The 14721-nt window shown below is 49.7% G+C and overlaps 1 protein-coding gene and 1 long non-coding RNA gene across 2 annotated transcripts; both read right to left on the reverse strand.

Moving 5' to 3' along the window:
* Positions 1-1897: 1897 nt before the first annotated feature.
* Positions 1898-12958, reverse strand: LOC113940149. The gene is made up of 2 exons (XR_003525410.1): positions 12274-12958; positions 1898-2487 (listed from the first exon to the last, which is right to left on the reverse strand). It is a non-coding gene; the product is annotated as an uncharacterized LOC113940149 (long non-coding RNA).
* Positions 12959-14504, reverse strand: LOC113940148 (zinc finger protein 239-like). The gene is made up of 2 exons (XM_027631246.1): positions 14337-14504; positions 12959-14148 (listed from the first exon to the last, which is right to left on the reverse strand). Exons 1-2 carry the CDS (start codon positions 14356-14358, stop codon positions 13058-13060), a joined length of 1113 nt encoding a protein of 370 aa, XP_027487047.1. The 5' UTR covers positions 14359-14504; the 3' UTR covers positions 12959-13057.
* Positions 14505-14721: the final 217 nt, after the last annotated feature.

Consider the following 14721-nt stretch of genomic DNA (forward strand, 5'->3'; position numbering starts at 1 on the left):
CTCTGCTTCTCTTTTCTGTTTTTACTATTTCTTGATGCAAATCCTGATGAAATCCCCCTGCTGCCAGCCCTGTTCCAGACAGCACCAGCAGTCCCATCCCCTTCCCCTGCTCCTCCCGCGTATATTCCATCCCGGCTGTCGGAGCCCTGGAGCTCCTGGGGGTGATGTGGGTCTGCCCTGGGAGCTGAGCCCCAAGCCGGGGCCCCTTCCCAGTGCTCCCAGTCTGCCCAGCCACCCTCGAGCGCCCCAGGGAGGGCTTTAGATGGGGATGGCACACAAGTGCTGCTGCAGGGGTCTCACCTCAGTTGGGTTTGGTTTGTGCTTCCCAAGATGGGCAAAACCATTTGCTGGAGTTTTCTGCCAGAAATCCGTCCCCTCCTGTGCTCGGCCAAAGGGATTTGGGGCCTTTTTCCCTTTTTGGGGCAAATAAAACCAATGTGTTGAGTCCTGGCAGGACACAGCGCAGCCTGCAGGGCCCGTGCTGGCCTGTGCCTGACAGAGGAACAAAGCATCTCCGGGACTAACGAATCAGTGGTTAATTAACCTAAGAAATTGCTTCTAAGTAGGGGTTCGGGGGGGGGCTTCATGTTGGGCTTTGTTGTCCTGGTGCTGGGGCTTGGCTTCTACCAAGGTGAGGGGGGTCCCCAGGGGTCGTTCCCCCCCACCCCAGAGTGTCTGTGTCACCCCTGCACCCCCTTTTCTCCCCACAGAGCTCCTGAGCCCCCGGCAGCCACAGCCCCTCCCCGTGGGCTTGGGCCCAGCCAGGACCCCCCCAGCAGTCCCCGTGCTGAATTTGGGGGTGTCACGGGTCCCCCCCATCCCTGCTTTTATTCCAACATCACCCGTCTGCTCACAGTGATCCCAATAAAGCTTCCCAGTTCTCCACCTTCCTCCAATAACAGTCCCAGTTAGTGGGGGGCAGTGGGAGCATCCTGGGGGGCAGAACTGGCCCCAGGATGGATCAGGAATGGGGAGCCCCCTGTGTCCCCCCCATGTCAACCTGCTCTAGGGGAGTTCTGGGTGGCACCTGCACCCCAACACAGCATCCAGCACACCCTGAAAGGTGTCGGGACCCCCCTAAACCACCCCACAGCTCCACAAAGATCCCCTAAACCCATTCAGAGCCCACCCAGGATCCCCTCAAACCTCTGTTTGGGGGGACCTTTAGGGGCACTGGTGGTGCTGGGACCCCTGGCTGTGGGTGAGGAGCTCTCAGCTGAGGGGGGGACAACAAGAGGGGGGATGGTGGGAAAGGGGATAAAAGGGGTAGTGGGACCCCCACACTGAGTGGGAGGGGAGTGGGACCCCCCCAAAAATGGAGTGAGAGAGGGGACCACAAGGATTGAGGGACAATGGGAAATGAGTGGGAGAGGTCAGAAGAGTGAGGAAAAGGGGAAGGTGGGACCCCCAGAAGTGATCAGGAGGTAGCTGGGGACTGGGGGGCTGATGTGTAAGGGGTGGGAGAGGAGGCACAGTGAGGACTGTGACCCCCAAAATGATCAGGGGGGGGTTGGGGACTCAGGAGATGATGGGAAAGGGGGGGAATAGGCAGAAGAGGGGAAAAGTAAGGGTTGGTTGACAGGATGGACAGTCCCATGGGGGTCTTTGCGCACAGAGGGGTTGGGAAAGGGAAGGCTGGGGTGGCTCTTTGAGCTCCCAACCTCCTCTGGGGTGTTGGAGGCTGCTGGGGTTGGGGGGGGCACCTGTCGTGGAGGGGAGTGGAAGGTTTAAAGTTCATTAAAGAAGTCCTGCCCTTGAGTCCCGAGGTGCAGAAAGGACTCCCTGGCTTTCTAAACTCCTGCTCAGAGAGGAGCCTGGGGGTGCCTGGATCCAATCTCAGACCAGGATTATGCCAAGGGTTGGAATTTAAGGAATTACAGAGCTGTGATTCAACCACTTTTGTCCTGCAGGTTTTAATGATGGCAAATCAGATATATTGATATAAAATGAACTATTCATTATCACAGATGATCAGACAAAAGATTTTAATCAGAATTATTTACTACACAATACAAATACTAAAACTACGAGTAGTATACTATAAGATAGGACAGTGCACTACACTAAAGCAATTGTTGAAGCAATTATACTAAAGCTGGCAAAAAAGCAATAGTTACTAATTAGAGATGGATGTGACTCACTCAGACCAACGCTCGTGGGGAGATCTCTGCTCTCACCCTCAAGGAATGACCTTGGGGAGGCCCTCAGCCAAGGGGGGAATCTCCACTCATACACCCCAAGAAGGGTTATGTTGGAAGAACCTGCCCCTGTGAAAGGGGACTGGAACTTTATAGAATAAAGTGATGGACTGACAGTCCTTGGACTCCAGGGGTTGCCTCACCATCAGGATGTTAATTCAGGGTTGAACCCAGACTGGTTTCCAGCAGGACCCCCTCTTAGCCCAGCACTGATACATTTGCAAATAGGGCATTATTTGCTGTGGAGGAACAAGAATCGGAATGGCAACGCTTCCAGGCATGGAGGGACCTGTATGGTGCTTGAAGAGACGACAGTCTATGGACTTCCACGTTTATATCCCCGTTCTGAACCCCATTTAATGTATTTCCCCATATATCTCTGTATTAGTTCCCTTGAAATGTATTACCCAGAACTTGCCTGGGCTTGCCCACAGTTTTTCCTGCCCAAAAGTTATTTACTCCCTTGCTCTCCCCTGCTTTCCCGCTCATCCCACACTGACTGGCTGAGAAGTGCCGCAGTGCGGAGTGAGCTCCCATTGGTCCTTGACTCCCAACTCCTCCCAAGTTCCTCCCTCCTTTCCCTTTGTTCTCCTATCCTGTTACACCCTGAAGTGTCCGTCTCATGCTCTGCCTCGGTTACCAAGCCTCCCTCAGCTGAACCCTAGATAAGTCCCAGTCCTCCCTTAACAAAGTGGCCATTGCACCCCGACCTTCTATCTTGTCGGACCCTTCTGTGCAGTGTCGTGTTCCTATCTCCATCCCCACCGGGCCGTGGCAGAAGGTGCCCAGGACGTGAGGCAAGGTAGAAGGTACTTTACATTAGAGGAACTCCCTTGTGCTCACCAGGGCTCAGGTGACACCTGGAGAGGTGACCACCCCGCCGGTCCTCCTCGGCTGGACAGCAGACTACGGACCGTCGGGTCGCGCGGGTCTTCACACCGGACAGGTGAGCAGCTGGGGACACCCCTACTCCTACCCCCAACTCCAACCCCCATAAGGGAAGAGTCGCTACGGCGAGGACAGTTTTCCAGAAGTCGAGTTAACATCATCATAGGACTCTGGCTGTCAACTTCCCAGAAATTTGTATACAGAAGGCTCAAGGATTTTATCACTGAGCACGGTCACCCCCTGGACAAAAAAATCGGCTAAAGCACTCGCCATTGGTTAGATCATAAAGGTCGTGTGCTCTTGGAAGACACATCTGTAGATGACTGGCAAACGATCGGTTATGAAATTTGGCGAGCAAATGAAAGGGGGGACCGAAATGCAAAGGAAGCCTTAATTGCCTGAAGGCTTGTTCTGATGGTGCTACAGCACTAGATGATGAACACAAATGACTGCCTCCATGAAAATACCACTAAATCTAGAAAGACCAATGCCAAACAACTATCTGCTAAGTCCCGAACCTCTGCGAAAGATGGACCCCGAAAGTCCCAAAATGACAGGAGGGACAGAGAGGGCGCGACGTCTCATCAACCTTCACAAAATGGCATCGGGGATGAGGGAGGAAAAGCACGCGAAGGGTGAAGGCGGGAAAGAGCAGCGCGGGAAAAGAGTAGGCAGGTCCCTTCAGCACCACCTCCTAGGCCGCCTCCACCTCCACCTGTGTACAGCACAGACTCCCCCTCTGACACGCCTTCACTCACACCCTCTCCCTCCAGTTCTGCCTCCTCACCAGACCCATCCCCCTTCCGGGGTAGAGGGGAGAAAGGGGCGGGGTCAGGCCTAGTTCTGGGACAAACTTCTGGCAACATGGTCGCGCCCATGAGGCCTATTCCACCCAAGCTTATGACACTCATTACACTCAGGGCATAGACACACACTACTCACATCATTCACCGGAAAGCCACACTAAACATCCGAACATTTGGAAAGCCTTCAGGGATGAAGTGGCCCAAGCCAATGATGTGGAATTCCTGAAGGCTTTCCCCATTTACTTAGAGGAAGGCTGTGCTCCTGAATGGAGGCCCATATCCTATCCAGTGTTAAAGGATATAAAAAAGGCCATCATACAGTATGGCCTTGGAGCCCCATTCACTGTGGGACTCCTGTAGTCTTTTTTCCTGGCATACCGATTAATCCCCCATGACATCAGGGCAGTAATCAATGGCTTGCTATCCACGGTGCAGTCCTCAGTTTTTGAAACTGAGTGGAAAAAACTAATTACTACATACATAAATGAAAAGATGGAGAGAAGAGGGATTCCGGTTAGACAGGCAGTAGATATGTTATATGGAGAAGGAAACTATGCGAGCAGGGACGATCAATCGAGAATAGACTTAAAGTATCTAGATGTTACCAAAGAGCTCGCAGTTGAGGCCCTAAAGAGGGTGGTGGACGCTTATGTCCAAACGCCACCGTTCACCCTCATCAATCAGGGCCCGAAAGAACCTTCTGTTAATTTTATAACAAGGCTAAAAGAGGTGATAACTCGTCAAGTTCAACAAAAAGAGAGCCAGGATATCCTATTTAATAAATTACTGTACAAGAAAGTTAATGAAGACTGCCAGAAGGCTCTAAAAATGTTAAAAAACCCTACCCTACTTGAAATGATAGAAACATGCAAGAATGTAGGGTAAGGGTCACACAAGGCCCACTTGCTTGCTGCCGCCTTGATTGGGTCCCAATCTTGTTTCAACTGCAGACAAAAGGGACACATGAAAAAACATTGCCCTAAGCTAACGACAGCATCCGATGCCCCAAGACACTTTGTAGGAGATGTGGGAAGGGCCGCCACTGGTCCTCTCATTGTAGATCCCTTACAAACATTAACAGCGAACTCCTTTTCCCAAGAAAATCACCCCATCTAAAGAGGAAGATTGAGGAGGAACAGCAAAGCGACTGGGAGATATTCAAGGCCTGGAGGGACTTGTACAGAGCCTGAACGACTTAATAATTCACGAACTTTCACATTATTCCCCAGTTTATTACTATGTTCAGTGTGCCCCTACAGCTATTCCTATGTTAATCCCCTGACCTTCTACTGTGTCAGAACCCTTTTGTGCAGTGTCGTGTCCCTATTCCTTTTACCCTCGGGCCGTGGCAGATGGCGCCCAACTGCAGGGCACAGTAGAAGGTCTCTCACATTGAGAGAACTCCTGTGTGCTTGCTGGGACTCAGGTGACACCAGGAGTGGTGTCCACCCCGCCGGTCCTCCTCAGCTGGATGGATGACTGTGGACCATCGGGTCACACCAGTCGATGCACTGGAGAAGGTGAGCAGCTGGGGACATTCCACTTCCCACCCCGACACCCAAACCCATAAAAGGGAGGACTAATAACATCATGGACAATTGTTGAAGTCATTGTAGTCACCATGGGACTCTCGTTGTCCACCTCCCAAAAGTTCGTCTACTGACGACTCAAAGACTTTATCATTGAACACGGTCACCCGCTGGATAAAAAATACGCTAAAGTGCTTGCCAAGTGCTTGCCAAGGGTGACATACTTGCAGAAAACACCTCTGTGGACCAGTGGCAGTCGACAGGCTATGATCTGTGGTGAGATAATGATAGAGGGGACCGGACTGCAAAAGAAGCACTGATTACCTGGAGGCTAGTTCTGATGGTGCTACAGCACTAGATGATGAACCTGGACAGTGGTCTCCACGAAAAATCCACAAAACCCAAGAAATCATATACGAAACTGCTATCTGTCAAAACGACAACTACTTCGGCACACAAACTTCACCAGTCACAAGGTGGCGGGGGGGGGAGAGAGAAACTGCGTCACAGCACAAACAAAATGGCGTCAGGAAGGAGAGAGGCGAGACGCGCAAGGAGCGAAGGCGGGAAAAGCTGCCACGGGAAACGCCAGCGTGGGAAAGAAGGGGGTGGGTTCCCTCAGCACCACCTCCTAGACCACCTCCGCCTCCGCGCGTCAGGGACTCCTCCCCCGACACGCCCACATGTACGTCCTCTCCCTCCAACTCCGTCTCCTCCCTAGAAAGAACCCCCTCCAGGGACAGATGGGAAGTTAGGGGTGGGGCCAGGCCAAAGGTCAGGTCAAGTTTCCGAAAACATGGCTGCGCCCATAGGGCCCATTCCACTGAGCCCTACCCCACCTACCAGTCACAAGACACTGACTCAGACTATTTGCAGCACTCCCCTGAGAGGCAGGCAAATCATCCGAACATCTGGAAGTCTTTCAGGGAAGAGGCTGCTCAAGCCAACAACATGGACTTCCTTAAGGCCTTTCCAATTTATTTAGAGGAGGGCAAGGCCCTGGAGTGGAGGCCTATCTCTTACCTAGTGCTGAAGGACATTAAAAAAGCTATCATTCAGTAGGGGCTAGGAGCGCCCTTCACGGTTGGCCTTTTGGAATCATTCTTTTTAGCATATAGACTAATCCCATACGATATTCATGCAGTTGTAAATGGACTATTTTCCACTGTACAATCATCCATCTTTGAGATGGAGTGGAAGAAATTAATCACTACTTATGTCAATGAAAAGATGGAGCGGAGGGGAATACCGGTGAGATAGGCTATAGACATGCTTTATGGTGAAGGGCATTACTCAAGTAGAGACGATTAGTCCAGAATTGATTTGAAATATTTGGATGTATCAAAAGAATTGGCTATGGAAGCAGTTAAAAGGGTAGCAGGTGCATATGTTCAGACTCCCTCATTTACGCCAATTAACGAAGGTCCAAAAGAACTTTCTGTGGACTTCATTACTAGATTAAAAGAGGCTATTAGCTGACAAGTCCAACAAAAGGAAAGTCAAGATATCCTCTTTAACAAATTGGTAATTGAAAAAGCAAATGAGGATTCTCAAAAAACTCTCAAAATGTTGAAAAACCCCTCACTACTTGAGATGATAGAGGTCTGTAAGAACATTGGCTCTGGATCCCATAAAGCACGCCTATTAGACACCGCTCTCACCAGATCCCAGTCCTTTTTTAACTGTGGGCAAAAAGGTCATTTCAAAAAACATTGCCCAGAGTTGATGACAGAACCTAATGTCCCAAAGACACTTTGCAGGAGGTGTGGGAAGGGCTGCCATTGGTCCGCCAGTTGTAGGTCTCTAAACAATATTAATGGCGAGCCTCTTCCCCCAAGGAAATCCCCAGGACTTAAAAGGAAAGTGACTTTTAGTTCGCTACCAGACCTTCGTCCGTGCTCTTGTGAGCACTTGGGAAACGGGGGGCAGAGCGCTCAGGGGGGTGCGAAGACACAAGTATCCCCTCAGTTGCGCTCCATCCTGCGCCCGACACCGCGCCCAGCTACCCCGTAGTGTGGGAGCCCGCACTGGCTCCAGCCCCAGTTAGGCAGCAATGCACCCTGTTGGAGTGGATTACTCTACCTGTCATTCACCCCTCAACCCATCTCAGTTCATACGAACAGTTGGTCAGAGTTAGGCCATCTGCAAATGTATACCCAGAACAAATGTACTTATTAGTCTCTCACTTCTCGGCAGTGAAAAGGGGTGTGATGGTAGTTCCAACCCTCCTAACAGTTCTTGCCAATGACAATATTGTTGTGCTCCCACCCATGCAACTAGAAGATCGGTTCCCTGTCACTAAGATGATCTCTACAGATGCCCTGACTTGTGTGATGTCTAAGGATGAAGAAGAGAGGAGTGAGGCGCTGAAGGAGGCCAACTGGGCAACCTCCGTGAAGTCCTCTCGACCTCTCTTGACATGTCTTATTTATTTTTCAGCACCGAGACACTGCAGAAAATTAAGGTGGAAGGGCTATTGGACACGGGGCACATGTGACTATTCTGGCAGCATGGAACTGGCCATCCGGCTGGCCAGCCCAGTCCACTGACACTTGTGTGAGTGGTGTAGGAGGTTCACAGCATCCAGTCAGAAGCCGAGAAATAATGACAGTATATGGGCCAGAGGGCAGGCCTGCATCCCTTCAACTGTATGTCCTTAATATTCCAATAACATTGTGGGGACGGGACACCATGGAACAATGGCAGTTGAGCTTGAGGACAAAGGAAAATTTTTAAGGGGGGTCATTGAGCAGGTGCAGCTGCCCAGACTTAACTGGAAAACTGAAACCCCTGTTTGGGTGGATCAGTAGCCCCTACCCAAAATGAAGCTGCAAATTTTAAATGATCTAGTTCATCTAGAATTGGTTAAAGGACACTTGGAGCCTTCCACCAGTCCCTGGAACACTCCAGTGTTCATGATACAAAAATCCTCAGGTTCCTGGAGATTTCTCCAGGACCTGCACAAAGTGAACGAAGTCCTAGAACCAATGGGAGCCCTCCAGCAGGGAATGCCGTCTCCATCCATGCTCCCTGCTGAATGGCCCCTAGTGGTAATTGATATAAAGGACTGTTTCTTTCATATCTACCTCAATCTGGTTGATTCGATCAAATTTGCGTTGTCAGTCCCAGCCATCAACGCTTGTGAGCCCCATCGCAGGTTCCAATGGAGAGTGTTTCCCCAGGGGATGAAAAATTCCCCGACACTATGCCAGATGTTTGTGGCAAAAGTGTTAGAACCCATTAGACAAAAATTTCCACAGTCAATCATCTTCCATTATATGGATGATGTACTGATCTGTGCCAAAACAGAATCAGCAGTTGAAAAGACTCTAAAGTTGACGATTTTGGCCCTAAATTCCCGAGGATTGGAAGTATCCCCTGAAAAAGTGCAGAGGGAAGCACCCTGGAGTTACCGCAGACTCCAAATCACCTCTAAATCTATCAAACCTCAATCGGTTATGATTGATAAGAAAGTCCGAAATTTAAATGACCTCCAAAAACTATTGGGAGCGATCAATTGGATTCGACCAGTATTGGGGATCACAACTGGTGATTTGTACCCCCTATTCGAATTGCTAAAAGGAGATGCAGGCTTGTCCTCCCCCAGAACTTTAACTCCTGACGCAGAAAAAGCCCTTTCCACGGTCGAGAAGAAAATATCGGAGAGACAAACAGGCAGAAAGATGGAGGGACTGCCATCCCTCTTTAATTATAATCAGAGAGCACAAACAGCCACTGGCCATATTAGACCAATTCTCAACGGACACTAAAGACTTCTGTTTGTGGGAGTGGATATTCCTCCCACACCAATTCCCAAAAACAATCGTTACCCTAGCGGAAATGATTGGAAAATTGGTTTTCAAGGGACGCACCAGGTGTTTGGAACTCAGTGGAGAGGAGCCAAGTTGCATAGACCTCCCACTGACTTCCGAGCAACTGGAACAACTGCTGCAGAATTCCATCGATTTCCAGATTGCCATCGGAGGTTACCCGGAAGAAATTAAATTTCACTTCCCGGCATGCCAATTTTTACAGAGGTTAATTCTGATCCTGGTGAAACTGAAAATTATGCAATCAGAAATGCCAATAAAAGGTGCCAACACGTCGTTTACCAATGGGTCTGGGAGAACCGGGAACACTGTAATCATCTGGCAAGAAAACGGTAATTGGCAACAAGATATTCATAAAGCCCAAGGTTCTCCCCAAATCATGGAGTTGTCAGCAGTTGTTCGTGCCTTTGAAATCTTCAAAGATGAAGCGATCAATATTATATCAGATTCAGTCTATGTTGTGGGCGTTATGAAAAGAATTGAAAACTCATATTTGAAAGAAGTTTCAAATAAAAAGCTATTTGGTCTGCTAAAAAACTTGTTTCTAATTCGTGACAGAAATTTTGAATATTACATTGTCCACACAACATCTCACACTACTCTACCAGGCCCTGTGGAGGAGGGAAACCAGATTGCTGATCATCTGGCAGGTATGGTTGTTACCCCTAATTTGTACCAACGGGTTAAAATTTCCCACAATTCGGTTTAAAGTTAAATCAAGCGAAAGAAATCTTTAAGGCATGCTCTGACTATCAAGCGGTTGCTCCACTCACCTCAGAAGGAACCAATCCCAGAGGGCTGGAGCTGTGGGAAATTTGGCAGTCGGATGTTACACATGTGCTAGAATTCGAGAGACTAAAATATGTACGTGTCCATTGACACATTTTCAAAAATGATCGTGGCCACCGCACATTCCGGTGAAAAGAGTAAAGACGTTAAGAAACATTTCCTATCCGCATTTGCAAGAATGGGGGTCCCAAAGCAAATAAAGACGGATAATGGCCCTTCCTATACGTCTAGAGAAACCAAAAAGTTTTTTAGTGATTGGGGTATTCACCATACCACAGGGATTCCTCACAACCCCACAGGGCAAGGTATTGTAGAGTGTGCCCACCAAAATATAAAAAATTATTAAGAAAACAAAAAAGGGGGAGCATGGGTATGGCTCCTCAGGAAAGACTGGAGAAAATTATGTACGTCCTAAATTTTTCAAACATTTTGGAGGAATCTGACATGCCCATAAGCAGAAGTCCCGTAGAAAGACATTTTAATACAGAGAATGCACAAGGTCCGAAAAAAGCAAAAATACTTTATAAAGATCCTTTGACTGACAAGTGGACAGGCCCCTTTCCCCTGATTACCTGGGGGAAAGGGTACGCCTGCATTTCCGCAGATACTGGACCCAAGTGGGTCCCAGCAAGACAAGTGAAAATCTTTCAGGGAACAACATGTGGACCACATACATCATCTCCCTCAGTATCGGAATAATCCTCACAGCACCAGAACCCACCCCAGCCGTTCCAGTTTGGGCATACCAGCAACCCGAGAACATCTGGGTGAAACTGGTGCGGGAAACCAATAATGATGTTATATGTCTCTCTGTTAACAACGTCAATAACTTGTTCCAAACATGTTTGGTTGGTCTTTGCCTCAATGATAATTTTAAAAATTATTTTGAGTCTCCCTCATATACTGAAGAAGAGCCTGTCGAATTTGAGACCCTAGGATCAGTAATTACAAATCAGTGCTTCAAATTTGTGTCCCGGTCCACTTCCCGAATCGAGAAAAATGATGTTACCCCTTTTAAAGAATTATACAAAGATACTTCCCTGTGGTGCAACAACACTATACCAGAGATAATCACTACATAATCAGTGGGTTCTAAGCCTAGGGACAGTTCTTAATATGTGGAGAAAGAGCGTGGATCGGACTCTCTTCATACCCCATAGGAGTGCCCGGCACCACAGGTCAAATTACCTTGTTCCATCCTCTCAAATTTAAATTAATTAATGAAAAACCCACTACCCTGATTCGGCAGAAATGGGACTTTGAATTGATAAAAATGCAGAACCCTATTCTCAAAGATATTCTGAAAGTAAAATACCCTGCAGTAGGGTCAGAGGTGAAGTCTCTCACCCCCCGACCACCAAGTCTATACACCACTCCTAAGAAACCAGTTGTTACCACTAAAAAACTTACCGCAACTTGGTCCCCTCTGAAAAGTGATTGGAGACTAGCCCTTGGCCAGGCCATTGAGTCCTACAGGAAAGACTCTCTCAATTATCCTACCCCCCAGTCTCCCCTTAAATGGGCAAAAGAAGGTTCTTCAACCTCATCAAAAATCGCTCTAATTCCCCCCGGAGCCTCATACCCTCCAAAAGGAGTCCTCCCTATCCCAAAAATTCCTGAAGATTGCGACTCCAATGTCGACCTTTGGTCTACTACTGGCAATTATTTTAGTTCCTTTATAATCACAGGAATAGGTGCTTCACACGCCCTCAATACCTTGACACAAATGGGATGTTGGCTCTCAAAAAAGGCCAACATGACCAGCATCACCCTAGAAGCCTTAGTCAGAGACACTCAAAAATTAAAAGAGGTGTCCCTTCAAAACAGGGCCACAATAGATTTCCTATTATTAATGCATGGTCACAGATGTCAAGACTTTGAGGGAATGTGTTGTTTGAATTTTTCTGATCATTCTGAATCGGTATTCCAAAGTATTAACACATTGCATGCTCTGATTAATGACATTAAATTTTCCCCAAAAGTATTTACTGATGATTTATTCGGCAAACTAGGCTCACCCAATTTACCCAACTGGGTTAAACAGATTCTATTAATATGTTCTGGAGTTTTGTTTACTCTCTTTGTGTTATTATTAACCATTTGCTGTGTTATAGCTACATGTAAAAGACTTACACCAAAGACCGTGTTCCTGTCAATCCCTCAAGAAAACAAAAAAGGGAGAGATGTGGAGGAACAAGAATCGGAATGGCAACGCTTCCAGGCATGGAGGGACCTGTATGGTGCTTGAAGAGATGACAGCCTATGGACTTCCACGTTTATATCCCCGTTCTGAACCCCATTTAATGTATTTCCCCATATATCTCTGTATTAGTTCCCTTGAAATGTATTACCCAGAACTTGCCTGGGCTTGCCCACAGTTTTTCCCGCCCAAAAGTTGTTTACTCCCTTGCTCTCCCCTGCTTTCCCGCTCATCCCACACTGACTGGCTGAGAAGTGCCGCAGTGCGGAGTGAGCTCCCATTGGTCCTTGACTCCCAGCTCCTCCCAAGTTCCTCCCTCCTTTCCCTTTGTTCTCCTATCCTGTTATACCCTGAGCTGTCCATCTCATGCTCTGCCCCGGTTACCAAACTTCCCTCAGCCAAACCCTAGATAAGTCCCAGTCCTCCCTTTAAAGTGGCCATTGTACCCCGACCTTCTATCTTGTTGGACCCTTCTTTGCAGTGTTGCATCCCTATTCCTTACCCCACCAGGCCGTGGCATAGTTTGCTTGGACATTCCAGGGGAGATGTCCTGCCACAGGTCTAAAGTCAAAAAATTTGCTCTTCTCAATGAATTTCCAATCTTAGTCTGTGTCCTGATGAATGTTCCTCCCCTGCCTTCATCCAGATGCCTACAGGGAACCAGGAGGATGGAGACCACCTGCCAGATGTCTTCCCAATGTATATCATCTGGAATGTGGGTCACTGTGGATCATCCAGCATGGGTTCTCCAATGGGTGATGGAGTTGGAGCAGCAGATGAAGCTCTTCCTGCAGTCGAGGTGCTCACAGGGCTTCTCTTACTGGTGGGTCCGTTGGTGTGTGGTCAAGTTAGAGCTCTGAGTGAAGCTCTTCCCACACTCGTCACACTTGTAGGGCCTCTCCCCGCTGTGGATGCGCCGGTGCCTGACAAGGTGGGAGCTGCAGATGAAACTCTTCCCACACTCCTCACACTGGTAGGGCCTCTCCCCGGTGTGGATGCGTTGGTGGGTGATGAGCATGGAGTTGTCCTTGAAGCTCTTCCCACAGTCGGTGCAGTGGAAGGGCCTCTCCTCTCTGTGCATTTGCTGATGCCTGAGGAGATGTGAGCTGGTCAGAAACCTCTTCCCACATTCCAAGCACTTGTAGGGTCGTTCCCCAGTGTGAGTCTTCTGGTGCAAGATCAAGTGGGAGATGCAGCTGAAGCTCTTCCCACATTCCAAGCACTTGTAGGGCCGTTCCCCGGTGTGGATGCGTTGGTGGTTGTGGAGGGTGGAGCTGTCGCTGAAGCTCTTCCCACATTCCAAGCACTTGTGGGGCCGTTCCCCCGTGTGGCTGCGCTGGTGGCCAATCAGGTGAGAGCTCCGCCTGAAGCTCTTCCCACATTCCAAGCACTTGTGGGGCCGTTCACCAGTGTGGATGATCTGGTGCCCAATCAGGTGGGATCTCCGGCTGAAGATCTGCCCACATTCCAAGCATGTGTACAGATGCTCTCGGGTGTGGATGTTCCGGTGGCGGATCAGGCTGGACCTGTGACTGAAGCTCTTCCCACATTCCCCACACATGTAGGGCTCTTCCCCCGTGTGGGTGTGCCAGTGGGTGAGGAGCATGGAGCTCCGGCTGTAGGTCTTGCCACATTCCAAGCATTTGTAGGGATTCTTCCTAGTGGGAGGCTGCTCATGGACCTCCTGGTCGCAGCTCTGGCTCAAGCTCCGGTCGCCTTCCCGGCACAGGGTGGGTCTTTCCTCCTCAGAGCACCCTGGGCTGGCTTTGGAGCCCCTCCTCCTGGGGTACCTTCGTGGCTTTCCCTCCCCACTACCTTCCTGTACCGTGGAGCCCTTCAAAACGGCCTCTCCCACCAGGCTCTGCTGGGGGGATTTGTCCTCCGTGCTCTCCGTCCTCAGCTCGGGGCCTGGGGCAGGAAGGAAGAAGGACAGGGAGGGGATTTGCCTCTGGCCCAGAGGGAAGGCCAAGGACATCCCCCCAACTCCGGCCCCGGCAGGACGGTGGCGGTAGCGGGGTTGTCCTGCAGCCGGGGGCCATGCTCAGCTGGGAGACACAGGACAAGACAAGGCAAAGGGGCACTGACTTCCTCCTCACCTGCCTGGGGGTCCCGGGGCATCTTCCTCTTCCTTGCAGCCTCCTCCTCTATCTGGCCAAGGTTTGGGAAGGAGAAATCCTGGTGTGGGGGGAAAAACAAAGTGTGAGTGCATTGGCTTGGGGGTTCCTCCTGCCCAGGTCCATCTCTAGAAGTCACTAGGTGTCCTGTGTCCACAATAACCCCTATGAGTGACCCAACTGCAAACCATGTTGGGCACAGACCTGCTGACCTACATTCCAGGTGATCCATGCTGGCAGTACCTTGGGTTTGCCAGGTTTTGGTAGCAGGGGGGCTCCAGGGCTGGGTTCTGTGAGCAGCTGCCACAAACTTCCCCCACGTCCAGCAGAGCCAATTCCAGCTGGCTCCAGGACGGACCCACCGCTG

The sequence above is a fragment of the Corapipo altera genome, unplaced genomic scaffold (assembly GCF_003945725.1).
Source record: "Corapipo altera isolate COAL_440 unplaced genomic scaffold, ASM394572v1 61331, whole genome shotgun sequence".
NCBI lineage: Eukaryota > Metazoa > Chordata > Aves > Passeriformes > Pipridae > Corapipo > Corapipo altera.

Bases quoted from the DNA above. Each gene is read 5' to 3' on its own strand.
- LOC113940148 (XM_027631246.1), bottom strand. From the start codon at position 14,358: ATGCCCCGGGACCCCCAGGCAG. The intron at 14,149-14,336 runs GTGAGGAGGAAG...TTCCTGCCCCAG, and splicing joins GCCCCGGGACCCCCAGGCAG to GCCCCGAGCTGAGGACGGAG.